Here is a 22,068-nt window from a genome sequence, read left to right on the forward strand (position 1 = left end):
GGTCAAGCCTGCCTAGAGCGGCGGCTCTACGCGCCGAAATTTCGTTGTAAAGGAGCTGCAGATGAGAACGGACAAAAAAGAGAGATGACCCAGGATCGAACTGGGGACCTACAGATACCTTGCAACAGGCACCATTGCAATCTGCCGCTCTACCACTGAGCTACCGCCTCCTTCGATGGGAGCGATAGGTGATGGAGTCACACAAGGCACACAATGTCTCCTGCTTCCCTGACCTCAGAGCTCCCTGGCACAGCTCACCCGGGGAGACTTGTCCAGAGACACACCTTGGGCACGGCACTTCTTGGGCAGCGTCAGAGTTGTCTGACTGGTGTTGCAGATGGGCTGGGATAGACAAGCTTCAGACGAGACACGATTCTCGTCCTGAGAGCTCTGACAAGAAGGTACATCCGATCGAGCAGACCTAACACCGAGGTTCTACCCAGCCGTAACATGATGTGTCGCTGGGAGCTGTCCAAGTCGACAACTGCGCAACTGATGCCCTCTTGCCTTGCTTATCGGCCTGCGGCCTGCCGCTTACCACTGAGCTACCGCCTCCTTCGATGGGAGCGATAGGTGATGGAGTCACACAAGGCACACAATGTCTCCTGCTTCCCTGACCTCAGAGCTCCCTGGCACAGCTCACCCGGGGAGACTTGTCCAGAGACACACCTTGGGCACGGCACTTCTTGGGCAGCGTCAGAGTTGTCTGACTGGTGTTGCAGATGGGCTGGGATAGACAAGCTTCAGACGAGACACGATTCTCGTCCTGAGAGCTCTGACAAGAAGGTACATCCGATCGAGCAGACCTAACACCGAGGTTCTACCCAGCCGTAACATGATGTGTCGCTGGGAGCTGTCCAAGTCGACAACTGCGCAACTGATGCCCTCTTGCCTTGCTTATCGGCCTGCGGCCTGCCGCTTACCACTGAGCTACCGCCTCCTTCGATGGGAGCGATAGGTGATGGAGTCACACAAGGCACACAATGTCTCCTGCTTCCCTGACCTCAGAGCTCCCTGGCACAGCTCACCCGGGGAGACTTGTCCAGAGACACACCTTGGGCACGGCACTTCTTGGGCAGCGTCAGAGTTGTCTGACTGGTGTTGCAGATGGGCTGGGATAGACAAGCTTCAGACGAGACACGATTCTCGTCCTGAGAGCTCTGACAAGAAGGTACATCCGATCGAGCAGACCTAACACCGAGGTTCTACCCAGCCGTAACATGATGTGTCGCTGGGAGCTGTCCAAGTCGACAACTGCGCAACTGATGCCCTCTTGCCTTGCTTATCGGCCTGCGGCCTGCCGCTTACCACTGAGCTACCGCCTCCTTCGATGGGAGCGATAGGTGATGGAGTCACACAAGGCACACAATGTCTCCTGCTTCCCTGACCTCAGAGCTCCCTGGCACAGCTCACCCGGGGAGACTTGTCCAGAGACACACCTTGGGCACGGCACTTCTTGGGCAGCGTCAGAGTTGTCTGACTGGTGTTGCAGATGGGCTGGGATAGACAAGCTTCAGACGAGACACGATTCTCGTCCTGAGAGCTCTGACAAGAAGGTACATCCGATCGAGCAGACCTAACACCGAGGTTCTACCCAGCCGTAACATGATGTGTCGCTGGGAGCTGTCCAAGTCGACAACTGCGCAACTGATGCCCTCTTGCCTTGCTTATCGGCCTGCGGCCTGCCGCTTACCACTGAGCTACCGCCTCCTTCGATGGGAGCGATAGGTGATGGAGTCACACAAGGCACACAATGTCTCCTGCTTCCCTGACCTCAGAGCTCCCTGGCACAGCTCACCCGGGGAGACTTGTCCAGAGACACACCTTGGGCACGGCACTTCTTGGGCAGCGTCAGAGTTGTCTGACTGGTGTTGCAGATGGGCTGGGATAGACAAGCTTCAGACGAGACACGATTCTCGTCCTGAGAGCTCTGACAAGAAGGTACATCCGATCGAGCAGACCTAACACCGAGGTTCTACCCAGCCGTAACATGATGTGTCGCTGGGAGCTGTCCAAGTCGACAACTGCGCAACTGATGCCCTCTTGCCTTGCTTATCGGCCTGCGGCCTGCCGCTTACCACTGAGCTACCGCCTCCTTCGATGGGAGCGATAGGTGATGGAGTCACACAAGGCACACAATGTCTCCTGCTTCCCTGACCTCAGAGCTCCCTGGCACAGCTCACCCGGGGAGACTTGTCCAGAGACACACCTTGGGCACGGCACTTCTTGGGCAGCGTCAGAGTTGTCTGACTGGTGTTGCAGATGGGCTGGGATAGACAAGCTTCAGACGAGACACGATTCTCGTCCTGAGAGCTCTGACAAGAAGGTACATCCGATCGAGCAGACCTAACACCGAGGTTCTACCCAGCCGTAACATGATGTGTCGCTGGGAGCTGTCCAAGTCGACAACTGCGCAACTGATGCCCTCTTGCCTTGCTTATCGGCCTGCGGCCTGCCGCTTACCACTGAGCTACCGCCTCCTTCGATGGGAGCGATAGGTGATGGAGTCACACAAGGCACACAATGTCTCCTGCTTCCCTGACCTCAGAGCTCCCTGGCACAGCTCACCCGGGGAGACTTGTCCAGAGACACACCTTGGGCACGGCACTTCTTGGGCAGCGTCAGAGTTGTCTGACTGGTGTTGCAGATGGGCTGGGATAGACAAGCTTCAGACGAGACACGATTCTCGTCCTGAGAGCTCTGACAAGAAGGTACATCCGATCGAGCAGACCTAACACCGAGGTTCTACCCAGCCGTAACATGATGTGTCGCTGGGAGCTGTCCAAGTCGACAACTGCGCAACTGATGCCCTCTTGCCTTGCTTATCGGCCTGCGGCCTGCCGCTTACCACTGAGCTACCGCCTCCTTCGATGGGAGCGATAGGTGATGGAGTCACACAAGGCACACAATGTCTCCTGCTTCCCTGACCTCAGAGCTCCCTGGCACAGCTCACCCGGGGAGACTTGTCCAGAGACACACCTTGGGCACGGCACTTCTTGGGCAGCGTCAGAGTTGTCTGACTGGTGTTGCAGATGGGCTGGGATAGACAAGCTTCAGACGAGACACGATTCTCGTCCTGAGAGCTCTGACAAGAAGGTACATCCGATCGAGCAGACCTAACACCGAGGTTCTACCCAGCCGTAACATGATGTGTCGCTGGGAGCTGTCCAAGTCGACAACTGCGCAACTGATGCCCTCTTGCCTTGCTTATCGGCCTGCGGCCTGCCGCTTACCACTGAGCTACCGCCTCCTTCGATGGGAGCGATAGGTGATGGAGTCACACAAGGCACACAATGTCTCCTGCTTCCCTGACCTCAGAGCTCCCTGGCACAGCTCACCCGGGGAGACTTGTCCAGAGACACACCTTGGGCACGGCACTTCTTGGGCAGCGTCAGAGTTGTCTGACTGGTGTTGCAGATGGGCTGGGATAGACAAGCTTCAGACGAGACACGATTCTCGTCCTGAGAGCTCTGACAAGAAGGTACATCCGATCGAGCAGACCTAACACCGAGGTTCTACCCAGCCGTAACATGATGTGTCGCTGGGAGCTGTCCAAGTCGACAACTGCGCAACTGATGCCCTCTTGCCTTGCTTATCGGCCTGCGGCCTGCCGCTTACCACTGAGCTACCGCCTCCTTCGATGGGAGCGATAGGTGATGGAGTCACACAAGGCACACAATGTCTCCTGCTTCCCTGACCTCAGAGCTCCCTGGCACAGCTCACCCGGGGAGACTTGTCCAGAGACACACCTTGGGCACGGCACTTCTTGGGCAGCGTCAGAGTTGTCTGACTGGTGTTGCAGATGGGCTGGGATAGACAAGCTTCAGACGAGACACGATTCTCGTCCTGAGAGCTCTGACAAGAAGGTACATCCGATCGAGCAGACCTAACACCGAGGTTCTACCCAGCCGTAACATGATGTGTCGCTGGGAGCTGTCCAAGTCGACAACTGCGCAACTGATGCCCTCTTGCCTTGCTTATCGGCCTGCGGCCTGCCGCTTACCACTGAGCTACCGCCTCCTTCGATGGGAGCGATAGGTGATGGAGTCACACAAGGCACACAATGTCTCCTGCTTCCCTGACCTCAGAGCTCCCTGGCACAGCTCACCCGGGGAGACTTGTCCAGAGACACACCTTGGGCACGGCACTTCTTGGGCAGCGTCAGAGTTGTCTGACTGGTGTTGCAGATGGGCTGGACATCTGGCCGTCACATGGCCATGCCATCGCCCTCTCGCCTGCCCTGCCCTTGTCACATCAATATCGGCCGGTCCAGCCCCTTAGGCCTGATATGTGGCTGGGGCGCTGTCTGGTCCGGTCTGGCAACTGTGCAACTGATGCCCTCTTGCCTTGCTTATCGGCCTGCGGCCTGCCGCCTACCACTCGCCCCTGCAACATCGTCTCCTTCCTCCAGTCCGACCGTCCCGCTTGCCACGTCCCTTGAATTGGTCAGGGAACGGTCCACACGTCATTGCGCCTGCATGACCCGAGGTGGAGTTTCTCGATCGCCTTCACGTCTCTGCCGGGCGCATCAGATCACCCATCAAGTTCGGTCTGATGGAATCCCGGAGCGATTACTACTGAGCACCTCTTGCTATGCAAAGAACAAGACGCAGGTTGTAACAGAGCCTCGTGCAACGAATTGTACCGGTTTTCGACATCCAGTCAGAGCCTGGTCGTCCTCGTGGTCGTCAATTTCGCAATCTCACAATCGACGCGGCACAATTTGTACTTCATTTTCGTCTATTGTCACCGGTTACAAGACACCTCTGCGTGTACGTATTTGTGTTCCTCCTACAGATGCTCCTATTGTCCAACGATTATAGCTTCCCACCGTTCTCCTCGTTGACAAGGACGTATCGGTACTTGACGTCACCCTTGTTCATGAGTGGGATGACCTCGTTGACCTTGTCCATCGATCGCTTCTGAACCCAAGGCTCGACCTTGTGCTTGACGGCGAGGTCGAGCATCTCGGAGATCAATGAAGGGGAGCCCTAGTGACAAGCGGAGAAGTATACAAGGCGTCAGAACGATGATCACTACTATGTGGAGTCGCGGCAGGACAGGTGCTCACAATGATGCTGCCCCCGATCGAGATCGACCCGGGAATAAGTTGGAACGGCGAGAGCGCAGGGAGGGGCTTTTCGGGAGCACCGACGAGGATCAACTTGCCGTCGGGTCGTAGCAAGGACAAGTATCCGCCCAAGGGCATCTGTGCGCAGGAATGGTGCTGAATGAGTGCTTTTGCTAGGCTTCCGTTTGGTCAGACCTGAAACGCACCTCGGGATCATTGGTGGTCGCGATGATCAGGTCCAACGACCTGGCGTGCGGGGCGAAATCCTGCTCCCCACCCGAGTGAGTGGCGATAAACTTGGAAGCGCCGAGCTTCATGGCATCCTCCTTCTTCCTCTCCGAGTGCGAGATGGCAGTGACGTTGGCACCCAAGGCCTTGGCGAACAATAGAGCAAAGTGTCCGAGACCTCCGATTCCGATGACACCGACGTCGACACCGGGACCGGCGCCGTTGGAGACGAGCGGGTTGTAAACGGTCACACCTCCACAGAGCATAGGCGCGGCAAAGGCGGGGTCGAGGCCGTCAGGGATCTTGACGACAAAGTGACCGGGAGATCGGTTGTAGGAAGCGTAGCCTCCGTAACTCTTGGCGTCCTTAGCAGGGCCCTCCTTCTTGAACTTGCCACCGTAGGTTCCCTATGTGATATGAAGAGAGAAATTAGATTTCGGTGCATCCAGTTCTGGTTATTCTAGATCCTCAAACTTACGACCATACCAGTGCATCGGTTCTCCTTCTGCTTGTTACATTCGCGGCAATCGTTGCAGCTGTCACACTGGGCACCGACACCGACGATGTCTCCCTCCTTGATGTGGGTGACCTTGGAGCCGACTCGGACGGCGACACCACAGATCTCGTGCCCGACGACTTGAGGGTAGTCGGCAGCTCCCCATCCGGATGAAGCGGTGTGCAAGTCGGATCCGCACTGATAAGGTTGAATCGCACGAGAGTTAGATTGAGGGTCGATCGGAGCGAGCGATTGAACTTGGACCACTCACGACACCGCAGTACATGATCTTGACTGAAAGTGGATGTAACAAAGAAGACGAGGTCAGTAACTCCAAGGTTATCAACGCAAGCGATCAAAGGCATCAACGTACTGTCGACATCAGTCTCCTCCCATGGCTTGGGCTCGTACTCGAACTTCTTGAAGTTTCCCTCAACCGAGTCGGGACCGAAAGCACCCCAACCTGAAAGACGATTAGGGGTTTGGGACCCGTCAGTACAGCTCGTCAGAAAGAATCTTGCAAGCGAGACCTACCTTCGAACTTGTAGTCGGTAGCAGACATTATATCGGTAGCTTGGTTTTGATTTATTTTTGTGTAGGGTATAGGGTTGAGCTTGTCAAGATTGATGTGTTGACGATGAGAACCTGAACCGGTTGAATCGTTCAGATTGAGGTGCAACCCCTATCCATATATATACATGTCCACCGCACCATCGTCATCGATCATCGACCCAAAGCGCCGCATCCCCCTCGACCGAATCGACCGACGTTGCACGTTGGTTTGTCATTGATACGGCAGACGAGATTGCGGCAATGGTGGTTGGCTAAATCGACGTCACAATAGCCACCGGCGATCGACAGCAAGTGGAGGTCACGACGAGGTGGAGGCGCGGGGATCTTTCCGTTTCGTCGCCCTTCTCGAACAATTCGACGCGCGACCCGATCGTTTCACCAGTCTCCCACACGCTCGCATATGTTTCGTGAGCCCATCAACCTCGTCGAAAGAGGTGGATCTTGCTCTGGACTTCTGTACCAGTATCCCCTGTGCCGTCGCATCGCTTTGGCGCGGCAATTTCAACCACCGCGCGATTTCGTATCTTCTTTGTACATAGTTTGTAATCGCTAATGTTTTCGAGTCACCAGGCAGAAAAATACCTAGGCGGAAGGTATTGCGATACAGGTTGCCCATCGTTCCAAGGCGTCTGGAGTCACAAGCGTGAACGTTGGGGTGTCACACCACAGAAGTATCTGTATACATGTGAAACATAACCGCTATGGGACATCAAGGAATCTACAAGTACGTTGGATCCCAGCTTGCTTGTTACAACCCCTACCCCAGCAAGAGTAGCGCTTCTGTTTTCTTTTAGAGGAGGAGTGTTTAGGTAAAAGGCTGAAAATGATCCCAACTCAGGAGGCATCCGGTGTCCTAGATGTGAAACCAAACCATTTAAGAAAAGGCAAAAGCCAATCACTCACTTCCACTATGAAAAAGAGAGAATCCAGGCAGAACCCAAGAGCGAGTCGGCGAAGCACAAGATCGGTAATGTCTACTGATACAATAATGATTCGGCTCGTCTTCAGCTTCCTGGCGCATATCGGGTTATGCGAGTCGATGCAGATTCGGCAACGCGGAACAAGTCGCGATCGAAGCGCAAGACATGGGATTAAAATACTATAACACTCGATCAGAGATATATGTGACAAAGCGGCAATGGTTCGACAAAGACAACTGAAACTGGCTGGCTTTGGGCCGCGGCAGGAGTGGGAATGCGGCTGGGAAGAAAAGAGGGGTATTGATCGACGGACGGTGTAAGAGAAGAAACAACCGAGAAAAGTCTGCCGCATTGTGACACCAAGTGGGCACCCAAAAAGGAAGAAAAGAAGGGAGGGAAATGTAGCCTGGCTGTAGTGACCTCGCTAGACGATCACGCATTTGCACCCGTCCGAATGCGTGTCGTCCGTTCCGCCTCGCTTGTTTCGGGCTGGGGTGTTTCCGATGCCGTTGCCAATCGGTCCGGTTGCGCCACCTGCAGCGGCAGCTTGAGTCGGGTAGGACTCCTGCATGAGCGAGACCGGGTCAATACAAGAGAAATGTAGCGGACAGAGGCAGACCATGGCGCACCTTGTTAAACTTTCGGATCGCTCGAACGAGCTCATGGAAACTCTCATCCACGTTGATCCTTGCCTTGGCAGACGTTTCCATCTGCGTCGACCCAAATGATCGTGCGAGTTGTTGGCCCTCTATGAGCGCCCGTAAACGAGATTAGCACACGCTCAGTTGCCCGGGACGAAAACGGAAATGGCTGACCTTCCCGGTGTACCTGTCGTTCATTATCCAAATCGATCTTGTTGGCGATCACGACGACCGGGAAATAATCCTTGTCCTTGACCTGCCGGGAGTCAATTTCGTCAACACCAGCGTTCAGCCCTGACCTCTAGCTCTTCATTGCACTCACCCGCAAGATCTGTTGGTGGAAAACGCTAATCTCGTCAAACGACGGTCTCGACGTGATACTATAGACGAGCAAGAACCCTTCCCCGGTCCTCACTAGTTTCGGGGCCAAATCGTTCAATGGATCAGACCAAGTATGTCGAGAAAGCAAGAAATCAATGGTCCCGATCACTGACTATATTGTTCCCTCATCGCGCCGTATTCTTCCTGACCGGCCGTATCCAGGACGTCGAGCAGTGCGACCTCGTCATCGATGAAACACTGTTTACGGTAAGAATCCTCGATAGTTGGGTCGTACCTATAGGGTGAGACGGAAATTTCCGGTTTGATTAGCCAGTGTGAACAGGCGAGTATAATGATCCCAGTAATGTAGACGGCTTACTCATCCACGAACTAGAGGGAAGACCACACGGAATTATTTGATGATCAGCTTGGTGATTCGCAATACTGTGCGACTCGTGACGAAACAGCTCGATCCGCTCCTCGCTCGGTGACTCGGATGTCAACGGTCATGCCACCTTCCCATCTCCCCGTCATCGACCTGATTCATCTTACACCCATCGGTGCGAGCAAGATTGCGAGTGATGTATGCTGTTCGGAACGTCTCGATAGCGTTCTTCATGTTCATCCAGAGCTCCATTCCAAGACTCTTGGATCCTTTCCGCCTGCCTGTTCGCTATCGTCTCGCTTCGGAAGACCATCCTCCCCTCAGCTTCGCAATACACGCCGCCCGACCCATCCCATTCTGTCCCAAGCTCGGAGATGTAACCTGTTCCCTATCCTACCACCCATCCTCCCCTTGACCTCCTCCTCAAGACCCTAGTCACGACCACAACCGAGAGCGAAACCGATCATTAACCGAGACTCACATGTCCCTGGATAAACTGGATCGTCAACGCAGACTTTCCTACACCTCCACCGCCTACTACGACGAGCTTGTATTCTCGAAGGAATTGAGCCTGTGATGTCGGGCGGGTTCGGGTCGGGGTTGAGTGTGCAGGTTGTTTTGATTACGGGTGATTGTTGATAAGGTTTGATTTCGAAGGTAAAATAGCGGGATAGCAGTATTTGCATTGCAGGATCCGAAGATTGCGTGATCCGATTCATGGGCAAGTTGATCCAGCACACAAAGGTCCAACCATCCAAACCGAGCATCCCCGTCGCATATGTAACGGATCCGATTCATGCCAGCGGATCAGGTCCACGATCAGATCAGATCAGATCAGATCAGATCAGACCGGTATGAGTGGAAGTATCCGCGGAGAGGTTTCCAGCCCGAGATAGAATGTGAGATTGTCGTTTCAAATGTATACGGATCCAGGGTAAAGGTAGGCCGGAGTCGGAGCCGAGATGTGATCGGAAGGGAGGGGATGTCGTTGAAGGAGTGGATCCGTTTCCGTGCGATGGCGGTTGGACATAGACCATGAATAAGCCAGGATGGTTGACGATTGACGACCAAGGGGTAAAGAGCGTCCAAACGACACCAGCCAGCGGAATCCAGTGGAGACGAAGAGGAGTGGGGGAAGAATCGATTTCTGATCAGCTCCATTCTTGCCCTTTCTTTGTCCACCGTCGACAGGCCGGCCGGCTACAACACCCAAGAGGTCTGAAAGTCGAAAAGATGCTCACCTTGGACATGATGATAGCAGTAGACCTCTAGATCACAAATGACTTTCCCTTAAGAACCAATACCGCAAGTTCTGGCTGATTGATGGGATTCGAATTTCGAGTCGATTTCGATTCCGTGGTCTTTCGGTACAGTATAATGGACCGTTCGACTGTTCTCCCTTGATTCGTGACTATTCTTCGTGTGTTCGTTGTTCGTACTTTGATCTGTAGCTTGTGCTCGACGTTCGTGTATGCGGGGGTTCCGAGTACCGTTAAAGTAGCTCAATAGAGTGTTTCCTCCAAGTCCAAGCTGTTCGAATTCGAATCCGACCTGAGTGTACTCTGGTTGTTGAATACGTCCAGAAACAGATGAAGAGAAGGTCTTTCCCAAAGCGTTGTAGGCTATCACTGATCAAGTGTATCTAAGTAGTTTATGCGTCGAGGTCGAGCTCGTATTGAAGGTGGTTCGAAGGAGGAGGTACGAGCGAGGGGGTACGGCGGAGTTGGCTTGAGCTCGAGGGTGAACGAGGAACGGCGGAGCTGAGCTGTCAGAATCGATCGACCCGTGAACGCAAGAGAGAACGGAGGGCGAGATCACAATGAAAGATGAGGTGGTGGTGTTGGAGGGGTGTGTGATGTGTGATGAGAGGTGTCTCTTGTCCGAGGCCTGTGGTTGATTGATCACAAAGGGAGGAGAGAGCAGAGAGAGAGGCAGGCCAGGCAGCAGAAGGAGCAGCGGCAGGAGCAAGGGGCAGGAGGCAGAGCGAGAGCGACAACGAGCGAATGCGCGCGCACGAGGGCTCATATTCAAATTCAAGCCACCGCCGAAGTGCCGAACCGACGGTCGACAAGCGACAAGCGACGGTACGGTGTGTCGACCACCTCGACATCATCGCTGAATCACTTGCCCACTCGATAGGTTTCTATTCCATGCTCATCCCCCTTTTGCACTCGACATCTCTATCTACAAACGTCTTGGTCATGTAAATCGGCTCTTGACCCTTCCTGACCCCGCTTTCTTTTCGTTTTCACTCCGTTTACAAAGCAGAAGCACCCTGTACACGTCACAACACGACACATCACATCAGTCTCGACCAGCCTCGACTTTGTCCACCAACACAGAATATCCATGAGAAGCGGGGCGGCTACTCACGGTGATGATCTCGATCAACTCTCCGGTAATCTTTCCTTGACGGGCTCGGTTGAACTGCAAGTTCAGCTTCCCGATCATGTCGGCGGCGTCTACAACGAGGTAGTGAGTGGGGCAAGGATCAGCGACTAGTGCGTGATGGACGGCAAGTGAGTATCGCAAATGTAGACTCACTTCCGGACGCTGTTTCACGTTGCGGTCAACCAGAAAAGAACGTTTCAATGAAGATCAATCAGCTTCCCATCCACACTCTCCATCCACCTCCCGACCGAAAGATCCAGACTGACCGTTGTCCATGGCAGTCCTCCTCGCGCTCTGCTCGGCGGCGTGACCCTCGACGAGGGCGAGGTAGAGAGCGTTGGCCAGAGAGAACTCGGCGATATCGCCAGTCGAGTCTTCCTCCTGCTCGTAAGCCTTGAAACCGGCTGCGAAGACGAGAACATCATGACATTCAAAGATCAGCGCGAGATCCTGGTGAGAAAGCTAACTGTATGCAGAAAAGGTAAAGGCGAAGCGTGACGTACCGGCCTCGTTCAACGACTTGGCGTTGGTAACGACCAACTCGGTCGGCTCGTAAGAGATGGCCGAGATGTACTTGTTGTAGATGATCTTGACGACGTCCCACTCCCCACCCTTCGTCTTGATCTCATCGGCGATCGCAGCGGCCTCGGCAAAAGTCGGAATGTCCCTTCCGATCTGGTTGAAGGTGATGACGAAATCATCGGTTCGGGACCTGGCCAACTGGGCCTTGGGCTTGTCTCCGAGGACGGCGACACGGGCTTCCGGGTTGGCGTTCAAGGCCTTGAGGGTGGCCTTGGTCACGGACGAGTGGATACCACCACACAAGCCTCGGTCGGAGGAAATAGCGACGTAGAGGACCTTGGCATCACCGTTGTCAGAACCGATCTCCGAGTTCTTGAAGAGCTCTATCCGCGAGCGTAGCCATCCGCATTAGCTTTCCTTTCAGGTTCCTGCAACCAATTCCCGGACACGACACCCTCGACTCACCCTCGTTGGCAGCGCCGTACTTCTTGGCCTGCTTCATAGCCCTCTCAGCTCGGGTCAACTTGGTAGAAGCAACGACCTTCATGGATTTGGTAATCTTTTCAATGTTCTTGACCGACTTCAACCTGCGACGAGGTGGGACGAGATACAGGGTTCGGGGGGATGGAAGGGGGTGTCAGTACACCGCAATCGACATTGTGGAGCGATCGTTTGCGCTCGCCGATGAGAATTGAAGAACGGGAGAAGGAGGCGGGAGAGTGGGATGGCTCAGCCGGGGCGAAAGGTTCGAGGTCCAAGAGAGGTTGCTTGCGGTCCTAACCGCCTTGTGTTCCGAGATCTGATCGCTTTGACGCCCCTCGTCATCCAGGTTACGATCGATTCCCGTGCCAACTACTACCACCGCAGCAGGAAGTTCGGCAGGCCGCATTGTTAGAGGACGTGCGTTTGCGATAGGCAACATTGCGTTGCACATTCCCCCGACCGAAAGGTGATGCTGCAATTCGTCATCTCGCCTCGCCTATCCCCTTCCGTTCGTCGCCTTCCTGGTCCGGAATAGCCCAGACTCGGCCGTCTCGTACAGTCCGAGCCATCCCTCGAACCGTCTGATCCTCTCTGGATGTTTCCCACAACTCACCTCTGCTCAATCTCCTTCAAGGTAGCCATCCCGTTCTTCTGTTGAACGCCCACGACGGGCCTGGCGGCCATGAGGACCGGACGGACGGCGGATCGAGCCAACATTTTGTGTGTGTATGAGAAGAGATGTTATGTATTAAGAGGGTGTCCGAGAGGAGAGGTGGATGAGGTGTTGTAATCCGGGGTAACGGGTTGTAATTGTGATGCTCGGGTGTCGATGTAGGTCGATTGCTTGCATGTCCATCCAGCGCGGAAGAGTGAAAACGCTTTCCCACGCGCAAGAGACAGGGGCCGAGGTTCGATGAATTATTGTTTGTTGGCATTTCCTGATCGTTGTTAATTGACACGTCATTCTATTTATCATCTCGCGCGGGCGAGCGGCACTTCAGTGCTGAAGTTGTGTTTGTGTGCCGAGAGCCGCACCGACGGATCAACCCTGCAAGCTGAAATGCTAGATGATCTAGATGATGATGAACACTTGATCGATCGCTTCTAGCTTCTAGCCACGTCGTAAAACCCGTACAAATCTCACGCAACATGTGGTCAATCTGCCGTCCAGCCGTCGTATCTGCCAGCCGTCGGAGCTGTGAGTCATCGTACTACCTTTCTTGCACGAGCCACTTCCGCAACCCAATCTCACAACTCCTAACATATCACCTCTTTCCTTGCATGAACCCAACAGTGGTCCGGTTCGCGTCCTCGTCGTTGAGGATGCCGGCTATGTCACCGACCATGACCGAGGGTGGGATCGCAGGCTGGAAGCTGGCAGAGGGGGAAGCGTTCGCAGCGGGTGACATCTTGTTGGAAATCGTGAGTCTCTCTAGACTTTTCCCCCCAACCTTTGCCTTGCCGGCTTTGCTGATCATCCCATATAAAAACTCCTACCTGGATCATCGACGATATCTCGTGCTACGTTCGTAGGAAACGGACAAGGCCACCATCGACGTCGAAGCTCAGGACGACGGGATCATGGGCAAGATCCTCTCCCAAGCGGGATCGCAAAAGATCCCTGTGGGGCAGATCATCGCCGTCCTAGCTGAAGAAGGGGACGACCTTTCCACCTTGGAAGTCCCGGGAGATCTCTCTCCGCCTAGCAGCGCTTCGACTTCGGGACAACCGGAACCGGAAAAGAAGGACCAGAGCACGACGGAAAAGAAAGAACTAGCCTCGACCCCTTCTGCCTCTTCATCTTCCTCTTCAACCCCACCATCCACGCAAGATTCCTCGGCTTCCCCTAAATCTGGGACCCCGACCCCGGCGGGTCAACGACAGAATGCTCCGCAAGCCGGCAGGGAGACGGAGACCAAGGCGGAAAAGATCCAAAAGGGTGGGGTACCGGTGGATGTAGGAGGGCACAAGGGGAATGTGCATGGGGGTGCTAGCGGGAGGCCGCTGTTCCCCAGTGTGATGCGACTGTGAGTGCCGCTCCCGTCCTCGTACGGACCGAAAGCCTACCCTGATCTAACCTCTGCGTGCTCAACCCTTCGCTCCCGCTCGACAGACTGGCCGAAGCCGATCTCACCGCAGACCAGATCTCGGCGATCAAGGGGACCGGAAGGAACAGGATGCTCACCAAGGGGGACGTACTCGCCGCTCTGGGCAAGATTTCGGACGCCAAGGGGAGCATGAAGGGGATCCCGAAGACGGCTTATGCCACCAGCGCTGGGTATGGGGATGTGAGTCGTCGAGCCTTTCTTTTCCTCCTTACTCGGGACTGGTCGATTTCGATTTCGATATCGCCCAGCGGTCGTGTCAGTAGGATAGGATAGCTAACTCGTACGAATCGAATATAGAACGGCACGAGCACAGGAGCAGGCGCTGGACCAGGAGCTACGGCACAGAAACCTACGAAACCGATGACGCCGCTTCAATTGCGTCAGGCCATCTTGAACGGGTTGGAAAAGGCATCCCTGCCCGCCAGACCTTTGTCGGCCGGTGAGTCCCGCCTTCTTTTTCCCGCAAGATGTCCCAAAAGCTAATTCCGCCGATTGCTTTTTCTTGGTATTGCTCCACCAGCTACTTCGCCGTTATCCGCCTCGTCCACGCTGGAACACGACTTTGATCAGCTCTTGGAGTCTTACGGATCGCTGTTCAGCACCGAACGTAAACCTTCGGGCGTTTCGATCCCACTGGACATCGGACTCGATGTTCAACAGGGAGGGTCGAGCGCGGCCGCGGGAAAGAAGGACGAGTGGGAGGGGTTATTTTAGATGGGTGATTCGGGTTTGGGGGGTTTAGGGAGATTGTATGTCGTTACATGTGTTGTTCTTGGATGCATACGGGGGGTAGGGCGAGAGTGTTCGATATACATATAGATACGAAACCTCAAACAAGGCGTGATCGGGTTACGATCTGTTAAGAAGACACGACCAAAAGACAAGACCAAAGGCGATACGCCGATGAGGATCGCGAAGCCGTAGGCGCAAAGCTGGACGTCAGAGACGAGAGATTTGTTGCCATTTCAGCTCAGCCCGTCGTTCGTGATCAGGGAAAAATCCTACAAAGCTCGATGGAGCACAAGGTCAAGACAACAAGCGCCGTGTTGCAAAACAGCTTGCAGCACTGTTACAACTGTCAGCATCATGTGGCTTGCAACATCTCCTCCGATATGGCTAGTCTTGGTAGGGAGACAATATACGATCACGAGAAGCCCATGATTCCTTACCCCTCCCACAAAATGTAACGGGTGCCTATCGAAGAGGACATGGTCGTCAAGCAGGTGCGTGCTGACTGAAGCTGTCTGCAGGCTTATTTGAGAGACAGCGAGAACAGCCATGTAGCCGACCTCCCCCCGGCCAAGCATGTACCGTCGTCGTTGACCGCTGGACTGTCGTCAGCCGCGACCGCTGGACTGTCGTCAGCCGCGACCGCTGGACCATCCACTGGACTGGCGAGGACGTCGAGGAAGCTTGCCCCAGTACTCCCTATCATCAAGAGATTGCTCAAGACCGGTTTCTCGAAGCCAACCATTGACAGGCAAATGGTCATCGACATGGTCGACAAGGACCTTGCGGTTGTCCGAAGTCATTGAGAGACGCAAGGGAGCTGCAGCACAAATCTCCCCATCATCCAAATTCCAATCAGCTGTATTCTCGCGCCTTGTGGCCTCGTGACAGCTGTCGAGGACGAGGGGGTCCGCAAAGCGTCCCACTCCCAGATCGTCCGGCCGGGAGCAGCCCTACTGTCAGGGTACAAGCAGCGCATGCCTTCTTGGCTCATACCAGTATCGCATCGCTTACCTCGACTGGCTTCTGTGGGTCTTCGTATCCTCTTCGTCACATTCATACTTCTTTCACCGGTGCCTTCCGCCACACTCGGCTCGCGCTCGGTCGATCTTTCGCCTGAGCTGGAACGGGGGTACACCCATGGTTGAGTGAAAAGTTGTTCAGCCTGTCCCGAAGCTATCTTAAGCCGCTCGCTGACCTCCTGCGAGCTTGCAGGCATGTAACCCGCTCAGTTGCCCATCACCTCCAGGATGATGTCGAAACAGCGATCGGCGCGAAATTCACATTGGGTCGAGAACCACTTGACGTACTGGTCATCTCCTCACATTCTGATCGGGCGACCTCCAAGCACCAGGTCAACGTTCGAGTCCTCGCAAAAGCTCGGGAAACATAACGTCAATCTATCAATTCTATCAATCATAACAATCATAACTCTGTCATACTCCATCTTGACCTATCGCAATATTATTATAGGCATCCGCGGTACGCATGTCGTACACACGCGGGATGTAGGTTTTCACCTCGTACGGAGGTCCGTTCGGAGACTCTCTCGGAGACTCTCTCGGAGACCTATTAGGAGATGTGTTCGAAGATGTCTAACTAGCACCTTGTAGTAGTTAGACATCCGTTATTACATTCATTACCCTACCCGTACCTTCTAGTCCCGTGTGTTACTATTCAGGTTTGCTGGCAAACCTTATAGAATAACGGATCACCCAAACACCCCGACTAGGAGACCCCGTATACGATGAATACGTTCACGCAGTGTTACGGACCGGATAGGGCTGTCCACCCCATCCCTGCGGATGCGATCCCGGTCTTGAGCGAAGACGGGAGCATGCAGATGATGGATGGACAAGGAAGGTTCATGTGGAGGAACCCAACTGGGGAGACGCTGGTAAACGACCAGTGCGTCTTTGCCCACCAGCAACCGGAGGTAGGTGCCACGGGGGTACCTACCGCTTCCACGCAGGCCGCACCGGCCAACAACATGGGGCAGACTCCCCCACAAGTGCAGTCAACACCCCCAGCAGCTAACCCTGCTCCGGCCGCTGCGCCTCCTACCAGTCCGGACGTTTCCGCCCTGCTCTCCATGATGGCGAACATGCATAGCCAGATGATGGAGTTGGCGATGTCGAGGGACACTCGATCGGCGACGGCCACGGAGGAAGCGAGAGCGAAGCTGTTCAAGTTCGGTACGCCGGACAGGTTCGATGGCAGCAAGAAAGAGAAGGTTAGGGGATTCCTGGACCAATGCAACCGGGAGTTCCAAGTCAAGCCGGGGTTGTACACCGACCTTTACAAGATTATGTACGCGGAGTCGTACATGGATGGGCAGGCCCAGGCATGGGCAAGGGAGTACTCGTCGGGGCGAACTCAGGTCTCCTGGCGGGAGTTCGAGGCGTTGCTCGTGGAGATGTACGGAGGGGGAAGGAACATCCTTGCTACGGAGAAGGAGTACTACTCTCTGAAGCAGGGCAACAAGAGCTTGAGTACGTACATCACCGAGTTCAACGACCTCGCCGCCCTCCTCCCAAACCTCAACGAGTACGGCAAACGGTCGTTCTTCCGCGCCAACCTGAACCAGGCCTTTCAGGACGCTATTATCCCTATGCCCAACCAGGAGCATATGACGCTGGCGGAGTTCCAGATGGAATGTCGTCGGTACGAAGTCCAAGCGGAAGCCCGTAGGCACACGTCTTCGGGTAACCGTGCCCACACGAGCGGGAATCGTTACGCAGGTAACCACGTCGCTCCCCGAAACCCTGTTGTGGTTAACACCACTGTTGCCCCTCCTGCGGTGGCCGCCACGTCGGGTGCTACGCCCATGGAGGTGGACGCTGCGAGGATGCCCGGCGGGAAACCCTGCTACAACTGCTGGCAGCCCGGCCACAGGAGTGCCCAGTGCAGCAACGCCAAGAGGTCTCCACCTGCTTGGTGGCAGGCTCGGCAACAGGCTGGTCGAATGCAGGTGGCTGCGACGTACATGCAACCTCCCGCCCAGAACCACCAGGCGTATTGGGATGAGGAGTTCGCCAAGCAGAACGGGGACGAGCCGTTGCTGTGGACTCCGGGTGCTTAGGGTTTTCGTGTTTGTCATTACTCATTGTTGTACCTTCGTCGGCAGGACCAACGAAGATGTTTATCACCATTCCTTTTTTTTACGAACTTAACGAGCCAACGACAATCAAGTTTGTCTTACGAAAACAATGAAGTACCACGACTCGCTTGGAGGCTCAATCGGAGACTCGTTCGGAGACACGTTCGGAGACTTTGCTGGAGAAATGAATCGCAACAAGAAAATAGCATAAAAATAAAAAGGGAGCCGACCCCCGAACGGCGACCAAACGAGACGTTACAAACACAAACAAAATCACGCTCCACCACCGTCGCCACCACCGTCACCACCGCCATCGCCACCGCCATCGCCGCCCCCATCGCCACCATCACCCTCGTTGCGGTCCGCGGTGTGCTCGGTCGCGGTCCCCTCGCGCTGGGACCTGGCCCTGCTACCTCGTTGCGAGGGCTGCTTGTCCTGGGCGGGAGGGGGAGCGGCATCCTTGGCGGGGGGCGGGTCGGCGGGGGGAGTACGGAACCGAAGGGGGTTGACGGCGGCGAGGCGGTCCCGGGCCCGTTCGTACTCCAAACGAGCGTCCTCAGCGACCTTGCTGGCGGCCTCGGCGTCAAGCCGCTTCTGGCGGGCCTCTTCGTCGGCCTTCTCGGCCGCGAGGCGAGCGTCTCGTTCCCGCGCAGCCTAGGAGAACTTGGGTTAGCTCAAAACGCAAACGTAGAAAGAGAGTACTAACGATCTGGACCTCGGTCTCCTCCTCGTCCACATCCATGGCGTCCTCCTCGCCGGGCCACACGGGGAGAGGCTTGTACTGACCCTCGGCGAAATCGAAGGTGATCTTGCGGGCCTCTTCGAACCCTTCCCAACCGCGACGGGTGTTGGGGTCCAGGTGGTCCCACTCCTCCTTGTTGTCGGCGATGGCCTTGTAGAGAGCCCCGCGTTCGCTCATGACGGAGACCCCGGACCGACGGTTGAGTTGAGGTACAATCTGGATGTCGGATAGCATGCAAGAGGAGTCAGTGGAAGAAAAAGAATAGAAGAAAACAAACTCACAACCGTATCGAGGAGCCTCTCGATCTCGGTCGCGACCTCATCCCGAGTCCCCAAGGCCATCTTGTCGGCGCGCAACAAGACCAACCCCGCTCGAACTCGGGTCTCGGTATCCTCATCGTCGTCGAAGACGACAACCATCTCTCGGGGAACGGGGGCACACCCGAGCTTCTTCGGGGCGCACCGACCGCAGGACCTGGTGACGTTGCCGGCGGTGTGCGGCGGGTGGATGAGATGGCGGCAGAAAAAGAGACCCTCGACGCTGATCACGTCCCACCACGTGCCGTCTTCCGGGTTGTACGTCACAAAGTCGGCGGGAGTGACGCTCTTGAACTTGCCACCGTCGAAGCAACGTTGGCAACACCATTGCCAACCACCGGAGAACTGGGCCTGAAGATCAAAAATCAGATATCAAAGGAGGGTCAGTCGGAGACCCTCTCGGAGACCCTATCGGAGACACGAAAACAAAAGAATATCAAAGGCTTACCAGCAACCCATTCACGCCATCCACATCCCCTCTCATCCAAGCGGAGATTACCTCCGGCGGGACGGTTCCTCGGAATCGTTCTTTCGCCTTCTGTAAGGCGTTGACTTCGTTGACCTCGAAGCCCTCCCAGTTGTTACCGCGTATGTAGCCATACACGGCGTCGTTGACCCAGTCCGTGGCGGCCTTGCGCTTGCGAGCTTTCGAGGGAGTAGGGGGAGCAGAGGGAGGCATCGTACGAAAGGAGGGAAGGAAAAGATACGGGAATAGTAAGCTATAGGTTTGCTAAAGGAGAGAGGATACGTACGTCGAAAAACATCAAGTCGACAAACCCCCTCGGGGGTCTTATACCTTTCACATTTCGAGAACAAGACAAAAGAGACCTAGGTAGCAGCTACTAGGACAAAGCAAGAAGTCGTTACTTCGAACACGACAAAGAGAATACAGCGATATCGGTTAGAAAGGACGTCGATACATACGACATCACCTTTGTTTACATCAACGAACAATACCGCGGACAGTACCATGTTGCAATGTCCGCGGGGAAGACAATAGAAGATAGACGCGCGACGCGTCATCGTCGTCGGCTAGGCGTTTCAGACGGGTCGACGACACCGATAGACAATAGGTTCTTCATTGCAGCACCCACGGGCGCCGAGCAGTGTTTCGGAAAGAACCAGTGTACCTGAGCGTACAAATCGAAGGTTCTAGACGATCTCTTCGGAGACAATAGAGCGGAGGCACGAGGAGAGTCGCGGGGGCACAGACACTGGACGTTTCGAGGGAACAAAGAACTTCAAGATGAAACGTTTACTCTCGCCTCGGACTACTCGACTACTTTGGGCAATCTGGAATCTCGCCCTAAGGGGGGGATCCTATTATAGGCATCCGCGGTACGCATGTCGTACACACGCGGGATGTAGGTTTTCACCTCGTACGGAGGTCCGTTCGGAGACTCTCTCGGAGACTCTCTCGGAGACCTATTAGGAGATGTGTTCGAAGATGTCTAACTAGCACCTTGTAGTAGTTAGACATCCGTTATTACATTCATTACCCTACCCGTACCTTCTAGTCCCGTGTGTTACTATTCAGGTTTGCTGGCAAACCTTATAAATATCTTCTTAGTCTCTAGATCGTCACAGCACAGTTCTTCGACATCCCTCCAATACATCATGTCATCTGAAGAAGCTAGGGAGACGGCTCAACTCCGTGTCACCCGACTCGCCGAAAGCGGTAGCCAGGACATCAAGGCCATCTGGGAGGCCACTGATGCCTGGTTAGCAACACTGCTTGAAGGGGATGCTGCATGGTTCAAATGGTTAGTTCTAGTCAAGCTGCAAGCTGAGGATTGGGATGAACATGCAACCTAAAACATCAAACCGACAATACAGGTTCGATTATATTCGGTGCTTCATCATCATTGTCACCCTGCATGTCTTTTGGAGATAGAGCAGGCAGGTGGAAGTGAGATATCCACCAAGTTCCATCTTCTCGATCAAAGTCATTGACAGACTCGAACGGTTTCTACGCAGCGCGCCGCTTCTCGTCGAAGGTCACAAAGAGATCAAGGGATTGATAAGTCTTGTTGGCTGCTTAGTCAACGTGAAATGGGGACCCTGGATTACATCCAAATGCTAGCCCTGTGCGATGAATAACAATGGCACTTGCTACTATTGCCGGAAAAGAAAGCTGCAGCTGCTGTTCCAGTTGGAGCGAGTCACAGATGTAATTACAATGAGGCCGTGCACAATTAGGAGGCGGGATATGTTGTCTGATGCGAACATGAAAGAATGCTTCATGCTGAAATGATTAGAATAAGCATAGAAATTGGGAGGTTGGCTCCGTTCCGCCTCTACAGTGCAGCTACCGGTGTATACTTTGGGAAAGAAGATATGAGCATCCAGACTAATAGGACTATCAGTTCGATCCACTTGAAAGAGATCACCAACAAGTGCCTAGAGTTTTCACGTGTCTCCACGACTGATAGACTGCAGGCGCTTCATCCTGTCATCCTTCTCGTTTCACATGCTGAAGTGCATGGTCATTGACACGTTATCTCTCATGTCATGGCTTCGTTTCGATGCCAAACTGACTGTAGCTCGATGTGCAACTCGGCTCATCCGGGTACATGTCTCGGACAAAGGAAGAAGGCTTGAGTTAGTGCCTTCCCTATCTCTTCGCATGCCGCCAGCTGCCGTACCATCTTGTGGGGAATATTTCCGCCGGGAATCGGGCAATCGCTCAATCACCGGTTGCCCAGCTTTCGAGGCTGTGCCACAGGTGAGATCCCGATGACGTTTCTCTTCTCTCATTGACTCTGTCGCCGACGAACGCTGCCGATCGATGGCGGGAAGCGAACAACAACAAGCTTCAGCTGAATATCGAAATGAAACGCCCGAGGGAACAAAAAGCCAAAGTCGCGCGGATGCAGTTTGTCGCGCGAATTGTCGCGATGTGGAGCGTGATTAGGTTTGAATTGCCCTTTTGTTCTCTCGTTCACGATCGATTCGGCGGTCAATCTGCCTCACAGGATCGCAGGAGTTGTATGGTGGGTTGAGCGATCGAGAATTGATGACGTACGGGTGACATGTTAACC

At 54.7% G+C, this 22,068-nt stretch overlaps 4 protein-coding genes and 1 non-coding gene across 5 annotated transcripts; 1 reads left to right on the top strand and 4 right to left on the bottom strand.

Annotated features, from left to right (window-relative positions):
- Nucleotides 1-80: 80 nt before the first annotated feature.
- HD553DRAFT_t81 lies at nucleotides 81-170 on the bottom strand. Its single transcript has one exon. It is a non-coding gene; the product is annotated as a tRNA-Cys (tRNA).
- Nucleotides 171-4,695: 4,525 nt separating this feature from the next.
- Nucleotides 4,696-6,571, bottom strand: HD553DRAFT_315035 (putative NADP-dependent alcohol dehydrogenase C 2). Its single transcript, XM_046180432.1, has 7 exons — nucleotides 6,330-6,571; nucleotides 6,169-6,258; nucleotides 6,067-6,089; nucleotides 5,778-5,993; nucleotides 5,278-5,706; nucleotides 5,072-5,209; nucleotides 4,696-4,991 (listed from the first exon to the last, which is right to left on the bottom strand). Exons 1-7 carry the CDS (start codon nucleotides 6,355-6,357, stop codon nucleotides 4,818-4,820), a joined length of 1,098 nt encoding a protein of 365 aa, XP_046034947.1. The 5' UTR covers nucleotides 6,358-6,571; the 3' UTR covers nucleotides 4,696-4,817.
- Nucleotides 6,572-7,592: 1,021 nt separating this feature from the next.
- Nucleotides 7,593-10,076, bottom strand: HD553DRAFT_75863 (ras family-domain-containing protein). Its single transcript, XM_046184473.1, has 8 exons — nucleotides 9,877-10,076; nucleotides 9,117-9,206; nucleotides 8,630-8,640; nucleotides 8,424-8,545; nucleotides 8,252-8,343; nucleotides 8,104-8,185; nucleotides 7,918-8,036; nucleotides 7,593-7,853 (listed from the first exon to the last, which is right to left on the bottom strand). Exons 1-8 carry the CDS (start codon nucleotides 9,883-9,885, stop codon nucleotides 7,713-7,715), a joined length of 666 nt encoding a protein of 221 aa, XP_046034948.1. The 5' UTR covers nucleotides 9,886-10,076; the 3' UTR covers nucleotides 7,593-7,712.
- A 552-nt stretch (nucleotides 10,077-10,628) lies between these two features.
- Nucleotides 10,629-12,932, bottom strand: HD553DRAFT_315040 (ATPase, F1 complex, gamma subunit domain-containing protein). The gene is made up of 7 exons (XM_046180433.1): nucleotides 12,645-12,932; nucleotides 12,014-12,135; nucleotides 11,530-11,931; nucleotides 11,293-11,430; nucleotides 11,180-11,188; nucleotides 11,009-11,097; nucleotides 10,629-10,910 (listed from the first exon to the last, which is right to left on the bottom strand). The coding sequence occupies exons 1-7, from the start codon at nucleotides 12,746-12,748 to the stop codon at nucleotides 10,893-10,895; spliced, it is 882 nt and encodes a 293-aa protein (XP_046034949.1). The 5' UTR covers nucleotides 12,749-12,932; the 3' UTR covers nucleotides 10,629-10,892.
- Nucleotides 12,933-13,111: 179 nt separating this feature from the next.
- Nucleotides 13,112-14,973, top strand: HD553DRAFT_315044 (putative pyruvate dehydrogenase protein x component mitochondrial precursor). The gene is made up of 6 exons (XM_046180434.1): nucleotides 13,112-13,229; nucleotides 13,326-13,453; nucleotides 13,565-14,058; nucleotides 14,145-14,319; nucleotides 14,437-14,578; nucleotides 14,660-14,973. The coding sequence occupies exons 1-6, from the start codon at nucleotides 13,181-13,183 to the stop codon at nucleotides 14,851-14,853; spliced, it is 1,182 nt and encodes a 393-aa protein (XP_046034950.1). The 5' UTR covers nucleotides 13,112-13,180; the 3' UTR covers nucleotides 14,854-14,973.
- Nucleotides 14,974-22,068: the final 7,095 nt, after the last annotated feature.

The sequence above is a fragment of the Filobasidium floriforme genome (genome assembly GCF_021052385.1).
Source record: "Filobasidium floriforme strain CBS 6241 chromosome Unknown HD553scaffold_17, whole genome shotgun sequence".
Lineage (NCBI taxonomy): Eukaryota > Fungi > Basidiomycota > Tremellomycetes > Filobasidiales > Filobasidiaceae > Filobasidium > Filobasidium floriforme.